Source organism: Caloenas nicobarica, chromosome 13, assembly GCF_036013445.1.
Source record: "Caloenas nicobarica isolate bCalNic1 chromosome 13, bCalNic1.hap1, whole genome shotgun sequence".
Taxonomy (NCBI): domain Eukaryota; kingdom Metazoa; phylum Chordata; class Aves; order Columbiformes; family Columbidae; genus Caloenas; species Caloenas nicobarica.
Genome location: NC_088257.1, coordinates 3,176,204 through 3,200,319, shown reverse-complemented (window position 1 = coordinate 3,200,319; position 24,116 = coordinate 3,176,204). Strand labels below are relative to the sequence as shown.

Sequence of the window (24,116 nt, the reverse complement as noted above, 5' to 3'; positions counted from 1 at the left end):
ACAGCGCTTCGAAAAGCAAGCCTGTTAGGAAAGCATCCCCAAAAGGACAGCCGGCAAGTTTTGTCATACCCTTTACAAAGTGTTTCCCCCTATCACCCCCACCGCCAGAGGATTTCTTACAATCAAAGAGCTATCTGAAAAGAGATGGGCTTCAGGGATTAAACCACATGAGTTAAAGCCTCATTTTTATATTCTTTCTCTGTATCCTTTCTCAGAAAGGGGAGTGAAATGCAGAAAATATTTTGAAAGAGATGAAGCTCTGGTCAAACACCTGCAGAGGTTAATGCTGAGAGTCACTCTGAGTGACTCTCAAGTGATCCAGTTAGAAAAATATCCTTACAATGATGGAAAATCAAGTATTTACAGCCCTTAGAACACATTTTTCAGCCTGTAGATTCCATGGGCGTTGTGGGGTGCTTTTAAGGATCTGCAAAGGTAAGAACACTGACAAACAACAGGTTTGTTTTTCTTCAACTTGCATGAAGGTGTCTAAGACTCAACGGGAAAAAGCCTATAAATTAACAGAGCTTGCAGACCTTTGCCATGTACTATACGTAGACCAGGTGAAGTCATTACTGCACACTGGTGGTAACAGCAGTTGGTTTGCTTTTTTTCCCCCCCCAGATTTGACTCAAGATGCCAGGGCACACCAGCTCTGTGTGCAATCGCAGCAGGGCCGGGACCGTTGCCTCCTTGTGGTTAATCAGCAGCAAGGGCTTTGCATTTCAGAAAACCAGCGAGCAAAGCCCTTCTGAGCTGCTGCACCCAACACCAAACCTGCTTTGGCTCTGGTCATTTATGCATCATCCTTTGCAAGAGACACAGGAAGCACCTTGGCTTGTGTTCTCACTTTCCCAAGCTAAAAATCAACTACTGGCAGGTTTTAGGAATAGACAGAAAAAAAGTCAAATCAATTTTAGGGTTTTTTTACTTTTTTAACCCAACCCTGACTGCAAGGCAAGTCCAAACACAAATACACTCTGAAAGACTTGAAATCCACGTCTACTCTTCCTCGGGCTCACAGTCTGACTGAATTCTGCAGCAGCTTTGCTTTCCTAAGTATTAACACAAAGCTGAAATTTCTCCCTCTCACTTAACCTTTGTCCAAGCTTTTCACCTGAGGCTCAACTCCTTATTAGCAGGTCTTTAAACAGCCCCTCTGCCCCAGGGCGGACTTGCCCCAACAGAATCTGTTCTACAAAGAGCAAAGGAAACAGATTGTGAATTATTTTGCTTTTATCATAAATAACCTCTTCTCCTTGTAAAGATCTCCAGTCGCCGTTAACTCCAGGCCTCCCGCGCGCAGGAGCTGAAGCACAGCCTGCAGAAATCAATACCAGTGACTCTAATGAGTTCTGAATCACGCTCAGCACTCCCGGAGATACATCTCACTCTTCCAGCAAAGAAAAATATGGATGTCAGGAGGTGCATTGACAGTAATGTATGCTAATGAAGGTAATGTAACCTAACAACATGTGAATTATTGATGTAGGCATGTTTAAACAGAAAAATCAGCAAGGAATCACACCAGACCAATACACTCCGGTGTTTATTCACCAACAAGCAATTGGAACATGGTGGTCATGAGAACACTCATTACCACTTTATTAGCTTGAAAGGATTTTTGTTAGTTTATCCATGTCTCATCTGATACATGAGTCATTTAAATTTCACCTCATGTGACAGCGTGTGATCTCAACGAGCCGTTGGTACCAGCATCAAATGAGTTACTTTTACACATCCATAGTTCCCTCTGAGCTTTTCAGATGTTTATGATAAATCATACTGCTTTGCTTGAATTATTTTCCTTAATCTCATTTATCAGAGTCATAGATAAGGGCAGGTTTAGTCTCTCATTCACAACAATTCACGGAAGTGTAAGTCTCCTTAATGCAGCGAAGTTACTCTTGATTGCCACGAGGCACATGGAGAATGGAACCAGCTCCTTTGTCTGGCACGGCTCTGGTTCCCAGGATGTCAAGGCAGTTGACTCAGCTCTATCATAAAATAAACATAATTTATCTATCTAGACAGTTTTATCACATCCATCATCGTGTTCTCCTGGTGTATTTAGAGAAAATTCATTTTGTACTACGGTAAAAACAGGATACACGTTCAATAATCATCAGTGTTAATTTTACTATTATTCCATTATCCTGTGAGATCTAATCATTCCGTCTGTACTTTTGGGCGAGTTGGCTCCATCTCTGTGGCATCTGGGAACTACATTGCAGACAGGCTTTGTTTTTGTAAGGACTGTCAGGGCACACAGATTTTTACAGTCTCATCATGTCTTCACCAGGTTATATTGATACGCATCATCATTGCACCGACAGAGACAAAAGATTTCCTCGTACACACTGCATCTAAAAAACCCCAACCACCGAAACGCAGCCGACAGCAAATGCGCATTTCTGGGCATTTTAGTGCTGCATTCGGTTCTGACAGCAGTGAGTGGGCAGGGGACAAAGCTGTCCCACCCAGGGCATGGGGACACAGCCACAAGCCTCAGAGAAATCACATCCTCAATGCCCAAATAAGCTTTGCAAAGCCAGAGAAAATAAAACAAACCTTAACTGAGATAATTAAAATAGCTGCTTATTTCAGAAGAGTTGTCACGTTACTCTCAATTGATCTTACTGATAATAATAACACACTGTAAATTGTTCTTCAGTTTCTCCAGCATTTGCAAGAGAAACACGCTCGGGCTTTTCCAGTTATATTTATGAAGAAACATTTGGGGTTTTTTTGAGGAGGGAAGGCATTGGGGGACAGCTGTGTGCTTATTTGCCATGTTAAAACAGATAAACACACTATGAAAGGAAACCTCCTTTTATTTATTGAATAACCACTATGCCTCATTCATATAATCAGAGAGCAGTAAAATCACCAAGGCAGTGAAAACCAAGGGGTATATACGTGTGCATAATCATGCAGGAGTGCCATTCAATTTTGTTTTACCTTTTCCGGAGCCGGGAACTGCAGGTGATTTACTTCCAAAGGTGTGATCAAAGGAACTGTCTGAAAACCATCTTCGGTGGGTGGCTGTTTGTTGTTCTTGTCGTTCAAATTACTCCCCAGCTTCACCATCCTTGGACCTTGCTTTCCAGACCTAAAACCAGCGAGACGAGCGGTGTCACAAGGGCGGTGGGAAGGGGGGGGTTTCTGCCTCGCCCCGCTCGGTTTGACTTTGCGCACGGGTTACCTGGCTTGCACACCTGGGTGGCCGGACACGCCGCGCCCCACACCGCGACCCGACCTCACCCGTGCGTTTTGCCCTACGCGGACACCCCGACACCCCTTACAAGCCCTGCACGGCTGCTCCCAACGCACCCAGCCCCAAAACAGCTCCAAGCACCGGGGGGACGGGGCGCACCCCCCGCGGGCAGCCCGGCCCCACCGATGCTTTGGACACCCGCCACACCCGCCCTGGTTTTTTTCATTTTGCAGCCCCACTGAGGGCGCTGACCCCCCCTTTGCAAACCCCGCACCCTTGGAGACTTGGGGGTGTCCCCCCCGCCTCGCAGCTCCCTCTGCGGGGCGCGCTGCAGGGGGGGATGCTGAGGATTTGGGGGGGGGGGGCTGCGGGCACCCCCCTGCGCCCCTCCCGCCGCCCCCGAGCCCCTACTTACTGCAGACCACTCGGCGACTGGCGGCGGCTCGGCCCGGGCGCTGCGGCGGCGGGGGGGGGCGGTGCGGGGGAAGGCGGCGGCTCGGAGCGGGGGGTGGCAGGGGAAGCTTCCCGTTAGGTTTCCACGGGCGGTACGGAGGCGCGGGGTCGCGGTGCTGAAGGGACAGCGCTGCGCCCTGCGCTCGGCTGCGGCTCCGCACGCGCGACTGAGGGCGGGCGCGGGCGGCAGCTCCCCCCCCGCTCCCCCCCCCCCTCCGCCGCCGCCGCCGCCGCCGCGCACGCCCCGCGGCCTCGGGCACCCCCTGGCGGCCCCGCCGCGCACGGGAGGCGGGGCGCCCCCTGCAGGCTGGCGGGGGGAGGAGGGGGGCGGGGGGAGGCGGGGGGGAGCGGGTTCGGATGGGGCTGCACCGGGGGGGACATCCCAGCGCTGCAGGGATCGCAGAGTCACAGGATGTCAGGGATTGGAAGGGACCTCGAAAGCTCACCCAGTGCAACCCCCCCGCCGGAGCAGGAACACCCAGGTGAGGTTACACAGGAAGGTGTCCAGGCGGGTTGGAATGTCTGCAGAGAAGGAGACTCCACAACCTCCCTGGGCAGCCTGGGCCAGGCTCTGGCACCCTCACCGGGAAGAAGTTTCTTCTCAAATTTAAGTGGAACCTCCTGTGTTCCAGTTTGCACCCATTGCCCCTTGTCCCATCACTGGTTGTCACCCCAAAGAGCCTGGCTCCATCCTCCTGACACTCTCCCTTTCCATATTGATCACCATGAATGAGTCACCCCTCAGTCTCCTCCAGCTCCAGAGCCCCAGCTCCTCAGCCTTTCCTCACACGGGAGATGCTCCACTCCCTTCAGCATCTCCGTGGCTGCGCTGGACTCTCTCCAGCAGTTCCCTGTCCTTCTGGAACTGAGGGGCCCAGAACTGGACACAATATTCCAGATGAGGTCTCACCAGGGCAGAGCAGAGGGGCAGGAGAACCTCTCTGACCTACTGACCACCCCCCTTCTAATCCCCCCCAGGTACCATTGGCCTTCCTGGCCACAAGGGCCCAGTGCTGGCTCATGGTCACCCTGCTGTCACCAGGACCCCCAGGTCCCTTTCCCCTACACACTGCTCTCCAACAGGTCGTTCCCCAACTTATACTGGAGCCTGGGGTTGTTCCTGCCCAGATGCAGGACTCTACACTTGCCCTTGTTATATTTCAGTAATATTTCATTTTGCGGTGCATGCGGAAATGCAGCTGCACAAAGGGCAGAGAGGGCCACACACAGACTGTGATGCTTCCCCAGGTCACAGGGAGGGCTGGGGGCTGGAGACACGACTGCTGCTGCTGCCGCGTCCACTGGGCACCTCCTGGCCCCAGATCACCAGTGAGCGCTGTGTCCATCACCAGGTCAGTCACTGCTCCCTGGTGCCCACTCGAGTGCTGGAACAGCAGGACGGGAACAAGCGCTGGCCCTGCTCGGCTTTCTAGGGAACTCTCCTTCAGTTTCCAGGACCCAGACTGGTAACAGGTCACCCCACGACAGCAGGTACCGCCACAAAGTGGTCTGCCCACAAACACTGTCCACCCCCCCAGCGTCACCGAGGTCACCAGCTCCTGCAGGATGAGGCTGGAGCACTTTGCTTAGAGACACGGGACACTTTGGGATGACTTTAACCTGATTTGTTTATAAATATAGAATTTGCCTCCAGAGCTTGCAACTTGGCATCTTTTGCAAGACCTAAATATACTCGGGAAAAGCATGAATTGTTTCCATAATAAAGCCTTTTAGAATCCACTTGTGAAAATCCATTTACAGCCATGCTTTGGCAGAGCAAGTGAAAGCGCTTTATGTTTTGGGATGAGCTTGTTCACAGTACAGCAGTTTAATGTCTAGAGTGAGAAGTGCTGAGAGACAGTCAGTAGAGGTGGGGCGGCTAAAACTACCTTCTACTAATATCATCATCATACGCGGCCCATTAAAGAGCTTCTTTCCAGTAGCTTTGCCAGTTTTTAATGCTTGGGTTGGAATTTTCTGTATCACATTTCTGCATAAGGCCAAACTTCCACAGAAAATTTCATCCAAGAGTGTTTTTAAGAGTAAGCTTCTGTCATATATAAAATTTAACTTTGAATAACTTTTGCTCAGAGTGTTAAAAATTCTCAGCAGGTCAGTTTTTGATGTTCTCAGAACCATTTGCAAAAAACTGATCATGGCATAAGACTTTGGGAGTTCATATTCATGGAATTCAGTGAAGATTTCTTAAGCTGAGTAGCAGAATTCCCATCCATTAGAGGCATGTTCAGCTCCAGACTCAACAAGATTTTCACTCCAACTCCAGCTCCAGGTGGCTGCAGTCTGGACCACGAATAGATATGTACAGAGAAAGCCAGCAGGTTGTGTCCTGCAGGTAAGGGAAAGTGTGGGACTTTGCACTCTGTAGGTCTGAAAAGCACATAAACCCACTCACTAAAGATTATTGATTAAACTACTACAATATGATGATTTAATATTGCAGTAATACCACAAGCCAACCACCAATGCTCATCTGGGCCAGGATCTGTGCAAATACATTGCAAGTTTCAAACTCTGCAAAGTCCTTTGCTCGTGCTCTGCACAGGGATGAATGCCACTGTGGTAGTTTGGCACAGGATGACCATTAGGGCCTTCAAAATGTGGAGGTTGTAAGAAAATTCCAAAGCACGTACCTTGCAAACAATGACAGAAGATGAGTCTCGTCCCAGACGTTGTGCGTTCTCCAGATCCCGAGCAGAAGCCTCTGGTCCTGGAGGGCACTAGACCGGGCTCCTCTCAGAGTATTTCTTCTCCTCATGTCCAGCATCACTGAGTCTGGCAGGAACCTCTGGAGACCACCCAGTCCAACCCCTGCTTAGAGTAAGGACAACAAGAGCAGGTTGCTCAGGGCCACGTCCAGTTGGGTTTTGAATATCTGCAAGGATGGAGACACTGCAAACGCTCTGGTAAACCTGTTCCAGTGTTCAGCCACCCTCATAGTAAAACAGGTTTTCTTATGTTGCCATGAAATTTTCTGTGTTTCATTTTGGGCCCACTGTCCCTTGTCCTGTCACTGGGGACAACTGAGGCTGGTTCTGAGACCCCTGAGCCTTCTCCAGGCTGAACAATCACGACTCTCTCAGCCTCTCCCCATATGGCAGCTGGTCTGAGCAAGAAAGTGCAATTGCAGCAACTCTTTCCCCAACTTTCAATATATTACAGGTCACATCATCAGAAGTGATTTGACCATTCAAAGAGATTCACAGCCTCTGTAGTTATCTTCCACCGAATGCATACATTTGAACTTCTCTAGCTCTGCTGTCAGCAAAATGGCTATTTTCAACTAAGGGGCTAGGAAATGTTATTTAAAAATGCAAAGGAAACATTGCATTGTAACTCCATAGAGGTGGCATTGTGGGTTTCCACCTTTATCTGGTGATTACCAAGGGACATGAGAGCTCTGTTGAAAAGCAAAGTGATGGCTTTCACAGCTCGCAAATGCGTCCTATGATCTGAAAACCAAATCATTTTCATGCATATTAGTAACTAATATCCTGCTAGCCAAAATACTACCTTAGCAACACTTCGCCAGATCCTCTGGCTTAAGAGATGGCTTAAGCAACACCTCACAAACACACTGATGTTAAATCTCCAGAATCACTTGTGCAAACCCATGGAAAAGGTGGTTACACAATGAAAAACCAGGTTGCAAATGAGGTTATCTGCTTGCTCAGTGTGTCTAATCCCTGGAATACACTGATATCCTCACAGGGCCTAATATATTAAACTTTTGTTGGTTATACTTGAATACTCTTCAGAGTAACATAGCTAAGGGGCAATGAGGTGAATCCCATTCTTCCTCGTACGTTACTACCACTGTAAAATACCTTTCATGGAGCTGCAAATCTACTGTTAACCAATCAAAACTAAGCTCTGCTGGAGATATTCCGTACAACCCAGAGAACGCAGGTCGACATCACCAGCACTGGCAGTCGGAGCCACTTTTTCACTAGAAGACTGTTAGTTGTAAGTCCTAGCAGCGAGAACCTGCAGTAAGTGAGCAGATGCTAATTTTACGTTATGGCTTTTCAGTGTAAAAGCCCATTTTAAGCAAAAACGTTCAGTGGCACCATCTGAGAATTTTGGCAGTGTGGTGGAGGGAGATGTGCAGAAAGATGCTGGATCTCTCAAAGCCCTCCTTGGTTTTACATCCAGTAACTTCCATTTCCTCTGTGAGACTGAACGAGCCCTGTAACTACTTAGGTTCCATATGCCCCATTTCGGTTTGAAAAGAACGCTTTGCAAAATGCCTCTCTCGCAAGCAGACAAACTACCAGGAGTAAATGTATGTAGCAGGATGTTTTATGGAAAAAAATAGATGCCTAAAGTTGCCACCAAGATCCTAAAAGCAAACATTCTCTAGGGACAGCATCATAGCAAACCAAACCCCATATGAGAAGTCAGAGAGTAACATGCCGATTTTCTTCTGGAGCAAATACAAAGTCTGACATTTCCACCTACATGGAGCAGCTCAGTGACCGGCAATAAGACAAAGCAGCAATATGAGCAACAGGAGACTCCAGAGGAATAAACAATATATTTATCCTGCCAAAAAGAAAAGCGCCTCTTTTTATTCTTTTAATAAGACTCCCACGATATATTATCTTCTATTTCCAGTTTAAAAAAATCAGAGCAGAATTACTGTTTTCATTATCAGTTTACACTTGAGATTATTTGCTGTCCTTAAGAGGCATAATATTTATAATAGGGAATAACATTTCGCTGTGTTGTAAATTCCGCAACTTGTAAACAAAATATCAGTCACAGAGTAGTTCAACCTCTGCCCACTTCAAACCTGAACATGTAAGTCAACTTCTCTTCAATGTTAATGAATATTATTTTACTTACTTGCTCCTTTATCTGTGAAACTCTTATGCTCTTTGTCTCCCTTCCTAAAACAAATTTCTTGCACACCGTGCATTTTTCCCTATAGCGTTCTTATTAATTATTATAAGTAACATTATTTTTATCTGTTTTCATATATTGAAAAACTAGGATCAGGCTTTCAAGGACAGTGTTTAAAATCACGTGAACAGGCAGTAGGAATTACTGAGAAGAGAAACTACAAAACTTGAAGGCACAAAGTGAGGACAAAGTCCCAGGAGGTCAGACCAGGCAAGGTTGTCAAGGTAGGAGAACCCTGGGAGGGACATCAGCCACCTCAGACTCCGCTACCAAAAGATCAGGTTTATTTCTTGAATATTCACATTAAATCCTTTCAAAATTAGTCTAATGCAACAATGAAAACCAGTACAGAAGTTCAGGAGACAGTCGAAGCCCAACCCAGCCCTAATTCTCAGTCCTGTGACTTAACAAACACGTACAGTCAGAATTCTGATCTGTGTTTTCCTGGAGAAAACACTACAATGTGGACGGAAAGTAACATTTAGAGCACATTGACATGGGGAGGAATCTCACCAGAACCTCATCCAAAACCCAAAATGTGGGACTATTGCCACTGAAATGCTTGCTTGCATGAACTTCAGACCTGTAGAGGTTCTAAAAGTTCAAGTCTCTGTTCCCTGCCCGTGCTCCAACCTGCTCCTCACTGCACATCCCCTGTCGATTTGCTCAGTCTCGTTTGACAGGGTCAAGCAAAGGGGAAATCACGCCACAAATTAGCACCACAGTCAAGAATTTTTACTCCCTGTATAGTTAAAGAAATTTAAAATACCAAGAGATGTAAAAAGTGATCACGGACATTTTAAGTTGGGGTTAACTGCTTGTAGTCGTTGCTGTGGAGGAGCTTGTTCATTACACAGAATTACACTGGCGCCGCCGCCTTCCTGTCACACGTGCATTAGGAACAAGAAAACAAGCATAGAGCAGAACAGGAAAAAAAGCCGTGTTAATTTATTATTCATTTCAAAATGCAAGAGATTACAAAGATTCTGGAAGAGAGGGAGCATTTGTCAGAGCCTTAGTGAACCTTCCTGCACAACACTTTTCATCTGCTGCCATTGCCATCTATGCAGGAATGCCAAGCGTGCAAAAATGTCACACATTCACAGCATGAACGTCATCTTGTCATGATCCCTGTGAGACTGCACAGATCAGACACGTCCACAAGCAGCAACATCCACAGTTCAGCTGAACCACTCGGACGAGACACACGTGGGTTCACAATTTAGGGAAAGAAGGAGATATTCTCATTAATATGCCCCATAAATGCAGCACAGAAGGTGCAATCCAGCTCATTCTAAGAGGTGCCACAGTCGATGTGAGGTGAAAGTTCTCAGCGTCTTCCCGGCGGTATTCAGCCCCTCTGGATCAAGGCATTCTCCCTTTTTCCTTAGGGGCCTCCATACCTTTCGCTTCTAACAAAATGAAACTGCAGCCACACACATTGATTTTTCACTAGCTACAAGGCAGGCAGAAACTTTCAAACAAGAATTTTTCTGCATCAGATCAGCTGGCCATGACGCCGTCCCTAACAAGTGAGTAATTTCCTGGGAATATTTATTAAAAATTCACTGAGGCCTTAATATGCTTCAATACATTTTGCTCTTTTCCTCATAAAGTAAGGTTCCAATTAAGCGATAGATTCCCCTGCTACTTCAATTTGCTGGAAAGCCTATAATGTTAAAGTCATCAAAGTGTGGCTGCTTTGTTTTTTATGCAAATTCCTGTCATCACAGTTATATAAGTGCTTATGCAACGAAAATATACATAAAACCTGCCCATGTTGCTGAGAATTATTTACAAGAGCTATAAATCAAAGTTGCATCCTCTTTTGTTTAGTATTTAAGGACCTACTGCACACATAAATGTCACATATGCCCAAAATTTGCTTTCAGTCACTTCCCTCCCCACAAAAAAAGAGACTCGAACTGCCTGCTGAAGGCTGTTCTTTAGTCAGAGTCCATGCAAAATTGTATTAGAAGCTTTGAAGTTAAAACATGAGCATTGACTACCAGAGAGGGCCCTAAAGACAAAGACATTTACTGGATGTAAATGTTCAGTGAAGACAAAGGTCACCTTATACTTTCCCAAAATCTGACCATGTTAGAAACTCTGCATCCTGTTCCCATGTTTTGCTTGAGAGCTGAAATCTTTCCATGGAAGGAATCAGCAATGAAATATTATTAACCTCGGTGATCGATTACGTTGTAATGGCCAAGTTATGATAACCTCACGGGCCATGGGACTGCAGAACCCCTGCTGTTAGGGCAGAGAAATCCAGTTCATCACGACACCAGAGCAGATGGGGCACGAGCAGAAGAGCTGCCCGGCAAGCCAAGCCTCCAGTCTGCAGGAAATGAGGCTTTCTCTGAATTGGTGGCTTGGGTCCAAATCAAGCAGGAAACAAACTCTTCTGAACGTGCCCACAAACTGGAAATTCCCAGAAAGGTCACTTCAGAAACATCTAAACACAATTCCTAAGTTCCCAAGCCTGCGGCTGATCAGCAGCATCGTCTCTGGCAACAGCAGCAGATCTGCGGATGCCAGTTCCACCCAGCAGCTGAGGGAGCTCCCCAGACCCCCTGGCTCCAGCACAGCCGTGCTGCTGAGGGCCGCCCCGGGCAGGCTGCCCAAAGCCACCGCTCCGCGTCAGGGAGGGCAGGAGCTCCGGCGCTCCCGCTTCAGCTGGGCCTCTTAGTGCTTCCATGGAAACCAAAGCGGAGTTCAAGCTCCCAGGATTTTCTCGCTTTCAGCTTTCCAGCAGGTCGGAAGCGGCAGAGCAAGCCCACCAGCTGGGGTTTCAAGCCTCGGAGGCTGCGGTGCCTGGGTGACCTGCCAAGAAGTGCTCCAGGAACCGGGGGAGCTCAGTTTGGCGAGAACTTGCCAAGTGGGACAACTTCAAAACATTTCAGGCCTCACAGATGTATTAATACCACTTCCAGCTAAACTTTGTTTTACCAGTAAATGTCTAACTAGCATGGAATAAATACTAATAGAAAAACCTAAGGTCTTACTCTCCATTGCTTACCTTCATGTAGAGTCATTTGTATTTATGAAAACACAGTACAAAAGAACACTTATTCACACCAGCTTTAAGATTTTGAGACAAGTGGCTGACACTATTATTTACAGATAATAAGAATCCAGCAGCAATGCTTTCAGCTGCTCTGGGTGCTCACTCCCACCTCTATAACAAAAGGTGCCTCCCCGGATCTCTTGGCAACTGTTCAGAGGGTTGAGATGAAACATTTCTGAACTTCTAGAATACGGCAAAGTTTTTGTTTTCTGTAGAAAGGTAAATCACGTATTGAGAACGAGGCAAAACAAAGACGAAGCGTGACCACCTATATTTGCACATCTGCTTCGGTTCACGCTCCAAGTGAGATTTGTTATTAAAAACTTCAGGTAGCTGATCTGCATTTTGAAGAATGTGAAAGAACAACACCACTTCCCAGGAAAGCACAGCAGGACAGTGTGACACTTGCTTTTGGTTCTGCAGTGATGACCAAGGACTCCAGAAAAGGATCAGCTGTTTTCTGAATCTCAAGTATATGGTCTAGTGCCCCAAGGTTCCCTTTTTTATTTCTGACTCTTTTTAACAAAGAGGGTTTAAATAAAGTTTTTTCCTGTATAAACTGACCTTTTTTTTCTTACTTGTCGAAGTTATCGCTTACTTGGATCATATAAATATATTTTAATGCAACACAACAATTACAGTCACTTCTGCAGTTTACACTTAAATGGTCATATAAAAAAAAAAAAGAATGCATTACTAGGGGGGTCTGAGCAGATAGTGATGGTGGATGTGTCAGCTGGTCTGGTTTGTGTACCTTGAGCTAGGTTTTTCTCCAGACTGTTTTTTTCAGCAGCTTAACTGCTCTAGCTACCTCGATTCACAACAGTACCTTTGAAATCTTGTCCCTACATTAATAAGCTGGACTTTGTCACCCAAAGAGTTAGAAATCGAACCTAAACGACCACATCTCTTTTTGCCCCACTGTATTACCTGCTCTGGCCCAAAGTGACTTGAAGCGCAAGATCCATTTCAAAGTACTGCCAACTTTCCATTAGCAGACTTCAACTAATTAATCATATCATCACCACCCCAGGGTTTCTTACTTGTGGTTTCACACACGTCGCAGGCTGAGAAGTGCTGCTGCTGACCAGTCTCCGCTCTGGACACAAACTGCATTCGGGAGTGAGCTGGAAGTGAGACAAAAGCAGAACAGAGGGGAAGGGGGCAAGAGCTGAGACAAGCAGGCAGGAAGACAGATTCGCTGGGATCAATAAGGCAGGCAGTGGTTGTTTCTTTCCCTTGATTAGCGGGATGTTAACAAGTATAAAGCCGTATGGCAAGCTTGATGTTGCATAGGTCCTCCCCTCTAATCACACCGGGATGGAGATGGAGCAGCACAGCACATCAATCCAGGCTGCTCCATTTCCCCCAAAAATGCAGCAAAGCCACTGAAGGTGGGCAGTGCTGGGGCTGGACGGTCACAGCTCCCCGGTCCCCAGACACAGGGGAAGCCGGGGAACCCTCCATTCCCACATGTGTACCAATAAAAGAGCGAATCTCTTTCGTAAGGCCAGAGTCTTCCCTTGGCCCTTTGGGTGATTTCCACCTGTGAAGTGGCTGCAGTGAGCGGGTAAAACGCTGTCAGGCAGCCCCAGCAGCTACTGACAACCGACCCGGACAGATCGTAAGAGGTAAATGGATGGGGATGATCCAGGGCCATATTTATCTTTTATAATTTCTTCCTTTTAAAATTATTTAGCATAGTCCCACAGACAAAGATCTATATTTATCCAAAGAATCGTAATGAGTTGGCTGAATTTCGTTCAGAGATTTAGGCCAATGCGTCTCATCTACCCTGTAAAAGTAGCAATTATGTACCTGGAAGAAAAGCTTTGTTTCCAGGGCCGCGTCTGTGCCAGTAAAGTTACCAACCGCAGCCATAGTTTACAAGAAAAGAAACATTAGAGCAACAACTCTACAATTTGTAATCCAGGATTATAAACTAAATACTCTCCATGCAAACATTTCATTGGTTGAACTGTGGGAATTCAGAGATCATCTCCCTTAGTACAAAGAAAAAAAATTAAAATACATGTGACTTCAAACATGTATTTTGAAAATACCAAAGAACTATGACATTTTTGCTCTGCCAGAAAAATGATCACATTTTGATTGAATACTTTGCTTTCTCACTTCCTTTTCCAAGCTGAAATGTCAACTATTTTAAGTAAAATCGGAATATTACTCAACCACAAATCCGAAGAGAACCTTGATGCCAGAGCTGTCATCAAAAAGGCACATTCCAGTTATATACTTGCAGTTTTACTATGGAGAAAACAGAGATTAAACCCTTCCCGATGCTTTGCTGCTTAATGACACAATCACTAACATGTTGTTAAAGCCCAACATGCTGACATTCCAGTCATTATATCTGCAAACACTAAGACATTATGCAACGAGAAAACAATCCTTTTATTGAAACCAAGGACGGCTAATTGTGACAGGTGAATGTTTTATCTACAGAGATGAAATCCATATACATACTATTTTTATGCAGTCTGCATGTTCCATTTACACCATTTGCTAGTTTAAAAGGGTTTAACAGTCAATCAAGAGCTCAAGTATGAAACTCCATAACAGAAGAAAATGATATTGTGTTACTGAAGCCAGCTAGATAAACAATCCCTTCTGATGATGATGATATCATTATGTGCTTCATGCTGAACAGTAAGGCAGAAAACATTCACCTGGTTTCATATTCAAAATACTCGTTGAGATTCATGTATAAATGGATGAATGAACAGAAGGATAATTGCAAATTATTTTAATATAATGAAGTCAAATTTGTTCAAATCAGTAAGAAAACAAAGTATTTCTTTATCTCTTGTGTGGAGTTCAGCCTTATTGAATTTGTGTTTGTTTATGATTCTGACAAGCTACAGAAAATAGCTATAAATAGTCAACAGTAAATGTGTATCTCTATTCTTTTGCAAGCAAACTGACACAATATTATGCTCATTAAAAAGCTTTCAAAAACTAATAGCTATGTGAAAAACTAGATTTAATGAATTGAAATGAATATCTCACAACTGAACTGTTTAAGCCACTGTAAGAAGAAACCTCTTAAACAGGAGAAGCACATACAGCAAACAGACAACAAAGAACCTGTGTTCACTGAAATCACTTGCAGACTTGCAAGCAGCTTCAGCAAGAACTAGATCAAAACAAACACTTTCGGTTTGGATTGAATCTTCCTTTATTCTCGCGCTATACCCAGCCAAAGACGGACTCCTCCTAGAGAAAAGAGGACAAAAGTGAAATTGTGCATTCCCTTCAGTATAAAAAAGCCAGATATCAAGTGTGACGAATAAAAACTCTATTCAGATTTTACTTCAGACCATCAAAGAAAGATTTAGCTCAATAAAAAGGTAAAAATCCACCTCCCAGCCTTGCAATGCACGCAGCCCTTCCTGCTGAAGACAGAGCTGTTCTGCTTCCCAAACATGATGAAATCTTGATGAACATTTGAGCCCGATGTCAATAAGAGTGACCTATACAATTGGTACTTACTAATAACATTAAACAATATCACTGCATCTTTTAAATATGATATTTTGTTTATTTTAGCATTTAAGCTTGCTTGGCAATTTATGGTCTACATACATACCCTGTCCAGGCAGGACGTTTCATTCTGTGAACTTTGGTTCATATCATTGCCTGTAGGAGAATATTATGCGGAGGTACATCAGCATTTTCAGCCACACTGAATCTAATCTTAATTGCAGTATTCCAAGGATTAAATAGGTACCATTAGAATTCAAGCAGATTTTTGCTCTCTCAGGAAAACTATTTATAGAGACAACAAACTGCTGCATTCATTTTCTAGCTTTGTTAATCTAGTAAAAAAAAATGAATCCAGTTTATTCAGATTGTTGATACATATCTAAATGTCTGCTAGAATTATTCCATTTGCTTCTTGTTTAATGAAAAATTCAGATCAATAGGAGACTTATCTCCTTGATGTTGTGTAAAATCTGCTAATTAGAAGGAAAGTATTAGAATTGACGGTTTTCACCTAAATAGAGCTTAATAGTAGATTGTCATTTAAAGCTCTGGAGAAATGAGGCATAATTACAATTAAAGATAGAGTAAGAGTTGGGGGGTTGGGGGGCGAGTGGGTTGTTTGGGTTTTTTTTTTTTTAAGACACAGGAAATTCTATATAATATTCTCCCTTCAGATGCCAAAAAGAAGTGAGTGCCTGAAAGGGGAATGGGCCAGGCCCATAAAGCCAAGCTTGGCAAAACAGCACATTGCTCATCCATGACAAACAGAAAGGCACATTAGCGGCCATTATGTTGAGATGGTAAATCCGCCCAGGACATCTTTTGCATCCGCAGAATTCTCGGGGTTTTTTTTACAATAACTTGCAATTTTGGAGGCAGTAACATATTCAAGATTTTTCCTTGTCTCTTGTTTTCCTCTTTCTTAAAAGCATGTAAATTAAAATCCCAGAAGGCTTATTTTTGTCTTCAGTGACTACTAAGTCCTAGGTACCCGTTCACAGCTGTGCACAAAACCTGCTGCAACGATCGAAGCTGCAGGAGAAAAGTCCGTGGGAGCTGCTCGATCAAACCCTTCGGATCAGGTGGAGAAGCGCAATGTTACAGCAGCTTCTGCAACAGGTGGTACAGAGGAAAAAATCCTGCAAAGGACACTCACCCCTTAGCTAAATGTTTCCTCATGAGCAGGGAGGGATGGGCTCAGAAGGAAGAATTCCCACGCTCAGCCCTGTGGAATTCTTATATTTCACAGGTGCTCACTTACACAGGCATGAATCAGTTGCAAATAATTACTCTAATTACTGCAGACAAATGTGCAGTAATATGGATGAACTATGCACCATACAGAGAAGTCGATAGCGTTTGAATTGATGGCAAAGATAAGAGGATAAGGCTTATCGGAGCCAGGAAACAGTTTCCCTATGAGGAGAGATTTAGTAGGCTGGAATTTCTCTGCCTGAGAAAGAGAGAACTAAATGGAAATATGACAGAGACCAATGGAATCGTGATCGGTATAAAGAATATGAATAGCACATAATTAATACTCGGCATCTCATAATACCAGAATTAATCAGGAATTGGCTTTCAAGCAAACAGAAGAATTGCTTTTCCACATCATGCAGAATAATTGCAGAATGTGTCATTGCAGCATATTGTGGAATTTCTTCTACTGTTCCAATAACATCCCCTGTAGGTCGCAGGGGACATCCCTCGGGGTAGGCAGATTTCTGGTTTGAACCAGCACTCCTTTGGTTCTCATGAAGAAAATTTTTGAGGGAGTATTTTTTTGGTCATGTATGCGGAAATTGAATCAGTATGCAACATATAGCGTTATACAAAAATAGAGTACGGGCAACAATGAGCATACATTTTTGTATATTAATATATCCTAACATGCCTACACATGGAAAACTTCCATCAACACAAACGTAAGTTGAGCAGAGCCGCCGCAGGTGAATATGCCATTTTTTAACTTGCCTGGTAACTCTTCATGGATTAGCATATTCTTTTTCCTAAAAGCTTGTCAGACTGTGAGGTCAGAAATCGCAATTACATCCGTAAGCATACACTGTATTATCTCAAATTGTGCAGCAACTACAATGTCTCTAATATAAGTTGTCTCAAAGCAGAGCACAAGTTTTAATTCCTGAGTCATTTTCCAGTAATGAAATAGCTGTAATTCAGGGCACAGGGTGAGAACATGTTTGATGGTTATGCCAGATTGTGTTACCTTTGGGAGCATCTAATTTATTTATTGTCTGTATGAAACCAACTACTATTTTCCTATGTGAAAATATAAATTATTATTCATACAAGTACTTCCTTAGAGTGATCTGCGAATAATAGTTTAATTACATATTTAATGTGTTCAGAAAAATGTGCAGATATTTTGTGTTCATGTCTTTAATGTTAGACTGCAGTAAACACTTCTGCCATGCTTCTTCCGAATTAATACATCTAAGATCCTCAATGAAACACAAGGGTTTTTCAAACCTGGCTAGAAGTATCCAAAGTATGCAATTAATTCCATAATTTGTGAGCTGTAAAACCCAAAGAGTTGAATGGACCTTAAACTTATGTATCTTAAGTCAAAGCACTTGCATTAATAATTTGTTTTCTCTAGTAAAACATTATCAGTTCACTACTTACCTTCTCCATTAAGCTGACTGCAAGTCAAGAGTCGACTTCTGAACTTTTCGTTTTCTTCAAGCATTTTTAAAATTACTTTCCAAACCTTAAGCCAGGCTTTGGACTGAAAGATAAAATTGAACTTCCTCAGTGAGCCATATACAAAGGTTGTATTAAAACATCTCCTATACAGTAGAACTTTGAATTCTCCAGGACTATGGAGTTCAACTGGGTTTTGCTGAGGATTGGGAAGGGGGAGATGTGGAGGAGGGATATATATGTGGGATATGCTAGAAGAATCAACTCTATTTAAAAATTTAAAAAAACATTAATTAGTCTAGAATTTTCTACTAGTTTTGCCTAGAACTCTTGTTTATCCAGGACTTATGAAGTGCCCTTCTAGAGAAGAAGAGCTTATGAAAACTTGTATAGAGCCATTAAACTCTCTCCAAAGTCATCTAAAATGGGAGAAAAAACGAGAATGGTACAAGATTGCTTTTTTTTTTTCCAGGAGCAAACACTTTCCCATGTAATCTCTCAACAGCAGCATAATGCAGACCCCATGGCCAGATTCTAGAATAGCAACAGCCTTCCATATTTCATGTCAAATCCATATTAATCTGGTTTATAGATGTTGATGACCTTTATTTCAGAAGCACAAAACTCCATCTATACTTGGTACATTTCCAATTGAATATTGAAAATATTAAATTGGCATTGTTGACACAGGCATTCAGGGACACACCTAACAAATATAAATGGCTGTTAACATGCTAACGTTATTACTTTTGCTGCACCCCATCCGCGAAACTAGTTTAAATCTAAAGATAATTCCTTTCTCATGGACATTTATTGCTAAAACATTACACATATTCCTCCTTCTTTTTGAAGACTATGTAATGTACTAGAAGAGCAATATTATAGTATGTTATTTGCTGTTCCTCTGAAGTCAGTAGTGTTTTGCTGGTTTTAAATCAAGCATCTGTGACATTACTGTATTATAGTCTAGCTGATTACTTGTACTTCACACGTTACAAAAAATCTCATAATGAGTTACTGTTTTAATAAATGTGCCTGTTAAAATTTCAAGCGTTTGTTGAACTACTGGACAGGAACAGAAATACACTTGTGAAAAAGAAAGTAATTTGGTATTGCTGCTACTACGGTGTTAATACCTCTGATTCTTGCCTTCGCTTATTTGTAACCTGTGGGGTTTCTTTGCTTAAAAATGTAAGAGGAAGAGGAGCTGCAGAGCTTTTCCGTGCCGAGTTTCACGCAGCAAGGTGTGCGGCACCCTGGCCTGAATCCAGCAAAGCAATTCAGTACAGGCTCCAAGTCAACAGCTTACTCTCATTTTTCAAGGTAAGCACACACTTAAGTGCTTTATTGAATGAGAGCCAGAATTTTAAAGCCTCCAGAGAGGGAAAATAATGACATTTTTCTTTTCTGTAAGTAAAGTTTTCAGTAACAGACTACCAATTTGATCTTTTAATCGCCCTCATGCTCTTACATAGACATATACAGAACAAGCAGGAAGCAATTTTCTCAAATGCAAAGGCAGCTCATTCAGCTCCCACATTTTATACCTTTTGCTTCTTTCGTTTAATCACTTTATCAACATTTCTTGAAGGGAAGGGAAAGTCAAAGGTGTCAGCCTTAGCCTCTCGACGGTCACCTAGAAAGAGAGCTTAGAAAACATATTCTGAGCATTTACAATACATTGCTGAGGAAGCTGTAGATCCCTCATCTTCCAGAGGAATACTTATTTCTGGTCCCAGCAGGATACAGAATATCGGTTCTCACGTTGTGCTATCATCTTGCTTATTTTCTCCATGATAAGTAAGGGGCAGGGGGGTATCTTTCAAACTCCACAAAACACATTTCAAGCCTGTAAAGCCACCAAAAAATGAAGACAAGAGTTACCAATAGTCACAGGCTGCCTCCGAGCCACATGTTGGCATCGCTTAGATAATAACCCAGCAGAACCGGTGCTGTTAATTACAAACTAACGCAACATTTCACTTTTTGTCATCTTTGAAAGAAAAAAAAAAAAAGGCTTTTAGGAGGAGGAAAAGAATTTAAGAAAGCAAAAATGTCTCAAGAGCAACAAGCCAGTATAATTCAGAACCACCCTGTCCACATCACCCATCATTTCCAGCTCACACCCCAGCTTCTTCTCCAGAAGCCAGGTCACATTCTCCATTTTCACTCCGTTTCATCCTGTGCAGCCACAAAGAAAGAAAATTAAGAAACACCTTCGGGCCCTCCCAGCCAAAAGGCGGCCAGCAGCACAATGGCTGGCTGGTTAAGCGGGGATCCCGTGAGAAGAGGCAGGAAGGACGCAGAGGTTGGGTGGATAACAGAGCAGCCCTGCTGCATGTGTTTTATTTTGGGCCTTATGGCTGTCACAGGAAGGGACAGGGACACCTGCCCTGCAGGCGGCCGCCGCACCGCACAGGATGGAGACGCTGTAGCTCAACGGCGTAAGAGTTTGGGGCAAAAATATTGAATTTTTCACTCATGGAAGCTTAACACCGTGTTCCACCTCCTGCCTAAATACTCACTCCAACCGTACCGGGCACAATAATAAAAAAAAAAATTCACATTCACCCCTCAGTGTGCACAGTGACTGAGAGGGAAGACCCTGCTGGGACGGTATCAACAACGCGCCGCAGGAAAACGCTTTCCCGCCAGAAAAGGGGCCATGGCGGGGGCAGCCCTGCGCTCTCCCGGGCCGCACGGAGGTGACACGTACCGTGATGGCGCCTGACAGGCTTCACCACGCCGCAGCTCCCCGCTGCCCGCGCCCTGGCCCCAGGGCCGGCCTTGTCCCCTGGCATGAGGGCGGCCATCTGTCCCCCGGCATCGCCAGGGGGGCTCGGCTGGGAAAGCGGGGGCCCAGCCCGGCCCGCCTCGTCCTCCCGGCAGCCCCCGCCATAGCGGATGACGGAGCCGCAGCGATGGGAGCCGAAGCTGTTGACATAGACGAGCGGCACGCGCGGCCGCCTCTGCCCGCGGGTCGGCTCCATCTGCGGCGGGGCCGGGCGCTGAGGGGCCACGGCGGCTGGGGGGTGACGGCGCTGCGGGGGGCACAGCGCCCGCAGCCCCTTCCTCTGGGCGGGCATGGCGGGGGGCTGCGGAGCGCCCTTCCTGCCTCGGCCCAGCTGAGCGACACCGCCCCATTTTGGTGTCCCTGCTGGATGGGGGGAAAAGGGAGAAATAATGGTTTTCTGAGCAGGAAGGAACGATGAGCTTAGCGCAGAATAGGAGCAGGGCTTGTACCGTCCCAGTGTCTCTCTCTCGGCAGTAACGTGCTCCACAAGGTTGCTTTTGGCCAGCATTAGTTAGGGCTTAGCACAAAGTATGCTGCCTCAAGTCATGTATTAATATATTTCATGCAAGTTGTTGCTAGAATCATAGAACCATTTCACTCGGAAGAGACCCTCAGGACCATCGAGTCCAACCATAACCCAACTCCAGCACTAAACCGTGTCCCTACGGACCTCATCTAAACGCCTTTTAAACCCCTCCAGGGATGGTGACTCCACCACTGCCCTGGGCAGCCTGTTCCAGTGCCCAACAGCCCTTTCCGTGAAGAATTTTTTCGTGATATCCAATCTAAACCTCCCCTGGCACAACTTGAGGCCATTTCCTCTTGTCCTGTCACTTGCTGTTTGGGAGCAGAGCCCGACCCCCCCTGGCTCCAAGCTCCTTTCAGGCAGGTCAGAGATCAGAAGGTCTCCCCTCAGCTCCTGTTCTCCAGCTGAACCCCCAGCTCCCTCGGCCGCTCCCGTCACCCTTGTGCTCCAGCCCCCCACCAGCTCCGTTCCCTCCTCTGCCCTCTCTCTAGTACTTCGAAATTTTAAAAAAATCACTTTAGCAGCACCAGCGTTACGAACGGCGCTGGCAAGTTGTCGCCCTTGCGGATGGAACTGCAAAGACCACGAAGCCAAGCGGAGTCTTTCCCCGGGATCGGGGCGGGGTCCCCCGGTCGCTGTCACCGTGTCCCCCGCGGGGCAGGTGCTGTGCGCGCGGGCCCCACCAGGGGGCAGCGTCACCCGCCGAACGCGCCGCTGGCCCCGCGTCCCCGCGTCCCCGCGTCCCCGCGTCCCCGCGTCCCCGCGTCCCCGCGTCCCCGCGTCCCCGCGTCCCCGCGTCCCCGCGTCCCCGCGTCCCCGCGTCCCCGCGTCCCCGCGTCCCCGCGTCCCCGCCCTGCGGACACCGGCGGGAGCACCGGCAGCCCGGGGCGGGGAAAAAACCCACCGCCCGCTCCTGCCGGGACCCCGGGAGTTCCAGCTGTTTATGAGCTGTCAGGAGAAAACAAAACAAAAAAAACCCAAAAAAACCCAAAAGCAAACAAAAAACCAACCAAACAAAAACAAAACCACAAAAAAGCCACCAAAAAAACCACAAACCTAAACGAAACAAAGAACCAAAAACGAACAAACAAAAAAATAAAAACAAACAAACAAAAAACCAACCAAAAAACAAAAAAACCCTAAACCCACCAAAAATAACAAAAAAAACCCCCAAAACCCCAAACCAAACAAGCAAAAAAACGAACAAAAAAACCAAACAAAAAACCAAAAAACCCCACAAATTACCAAAAACAACAACAACAAAAAACCCAAAACAAGCAAACAAAAAAACCAAACAAAAACAAAAAAACCCCCACAGAAACACCACCAACAACCACCAAAAAACCAAACCAAACAAACCAAACCCAAACACCACCACCACCACCCACCCCAGGTGTTTTGGGCATGCAGCTGGAAAAAAAAAAAAAAAAAGAGAAAAACAATATTTAAAAAAACTTCTGGGAGCACAGCCTGTTCGCCAGAGCAATTTGTTGTTTGATTGGACATCAGGAACAAATTCTCCCCAGAAAGGGTTGCGGGGCATTGGAACAGGCTGCCCAGTGCCAAGGACTTCAGGTCCTCTGGTTTCATTTTTCCACGCAAATGTGCGAGTCGTTGGTATTTATTTATGACATCCTGTGTTTCCAAATCAGATAGAGTAAAACTTTACCAAATTTTAGGCTGCGGAGACTATGATATTAAATGTTACCACTGCTGTTCTGGGGCATGTGCAGTCAGACCCTACGTGAACACACAGGTGAAGTTTAGTCCTACCTGTGATAAACTACCAGGCGTCTTGTGTCCTGGAAGAGCTCTGGTTCAGCGCAGGATATAAAAAGCGAAAATCACGGAATCATCCTCAGATTCGGCAGTAACGTAGGTTTCCCAAGAGCTCCTGTCCAGGCGCAGAAAGCTCCCGGTTTCGTGGCCTCTCTTCTGAGACCCGACGTGATCCCTGGCCAAAGCGCGTCTGCAGGACCGTGTCATCACCGACACATCCCACTGCACACGCGACGGCCCCGTTTAACCGCGGTAACACCACCACTCGGCGTCCTCGAGCAGAGCGGCCGCTTTGTAATGGTACCGGGGTCTTTGCAGAACCATCCCAGACATGGAACATTCCCTCCCTGCCCTGCAAGACACAAGGATGCTGCCGGCCAAGGAACGGAGCGGGGCTTCTGTCTCGAAGCAGAGAAAACTGAAGCAGCCACGGCTTTGCTACCACATTCCTCCAAAGGCATTCCCCTGTAGAAAGCAGCCCTTGAGCAAATTTTCTTGCCGCTGACTGAAGGGCTGAGTTGATTCTGCCAGTGTGTTCAGAGCAACATCTGCCTGCGAGCGGCTGGCCCGCTGGAGCAAAGCTGGGGCTGCTGCTCACAATGAGAACGTTCCTCGAAAACCTACCGAAATGTTCGCATTCCGCAAGAAAATTCAGAAACACTTGGCATGAATGTACGCTACACACAAACCAGCACTGGGCATGTGCTTAAAGCGACAAGCGCCGTCTTGAAAAACGACACTTTGCTAAACGGACAACTTAATACTTTCATGTGCATAGCAAGGCACAAGCAGTTCCTAAGCAAACTGACCCTGGTTCATGAGTCAGCAGCTGGGTGAGATGGCGATTTAGATTGAGCAAACATTTCCTCAAACGTTGGGTTGGAAGAGGTTGGCGAAGGCTTTTTTTGCTCTACGTACGAATCGCTCCCCTTCCACAGGTTACAAAACTGTGTTGAGTTACTAAGGCACCTGGCGTGTGTCAACTGCATCTGCACGATCACTCTGCCATTTAAGTAAAATCAATGTTCCTCACTCACATGAAAAAGCAAAGCAACTCACCCTGCTACACAGTTTTGGAAAAAAAAAATGCCACATGGCTAAGGGTGATAAAACTATGTCTATTTTAAACATGAATGCAAAACCAAAAATGCGTTCTCACAGTTCCCCTTTACCCACGTTGCGT

At 45.5% G+C, this 24,116-nt stretch overlaps 1 protein-coding gene across 1 annotated transcript in view; it reads right to left on the bottom strand.

Moving 5' to 3' along the window:
* NSG2 (neuronal vesicle trafficking associated 2) overlaps nt 1-3,857 on the bottom strand; it is a 35,222-nt gene extending 31,365 nt beyond the window's left edge. Inside the window, exons 1-2 of the mRNA XM_065644110.1 lie at nt 3,633-3,857; nt 2,962-3,112 (exon numbers count right to left, since the gene is read on the bottom strand). Of these exons, the coding sequence (XP_065500182.1) occupies nt 2,962-3,090 (129 nt within the window). The 5' untranslated portion in view covers nt 3,091-3,112; nt 3,633-3,857. The remainder of the gene's footprint in view (nt 1-2,961; nt 3,113-3,632) is intronic.
* Between the last annotated feature and the right edge of the window lie 20,259 nt (nt 3,858-24,116).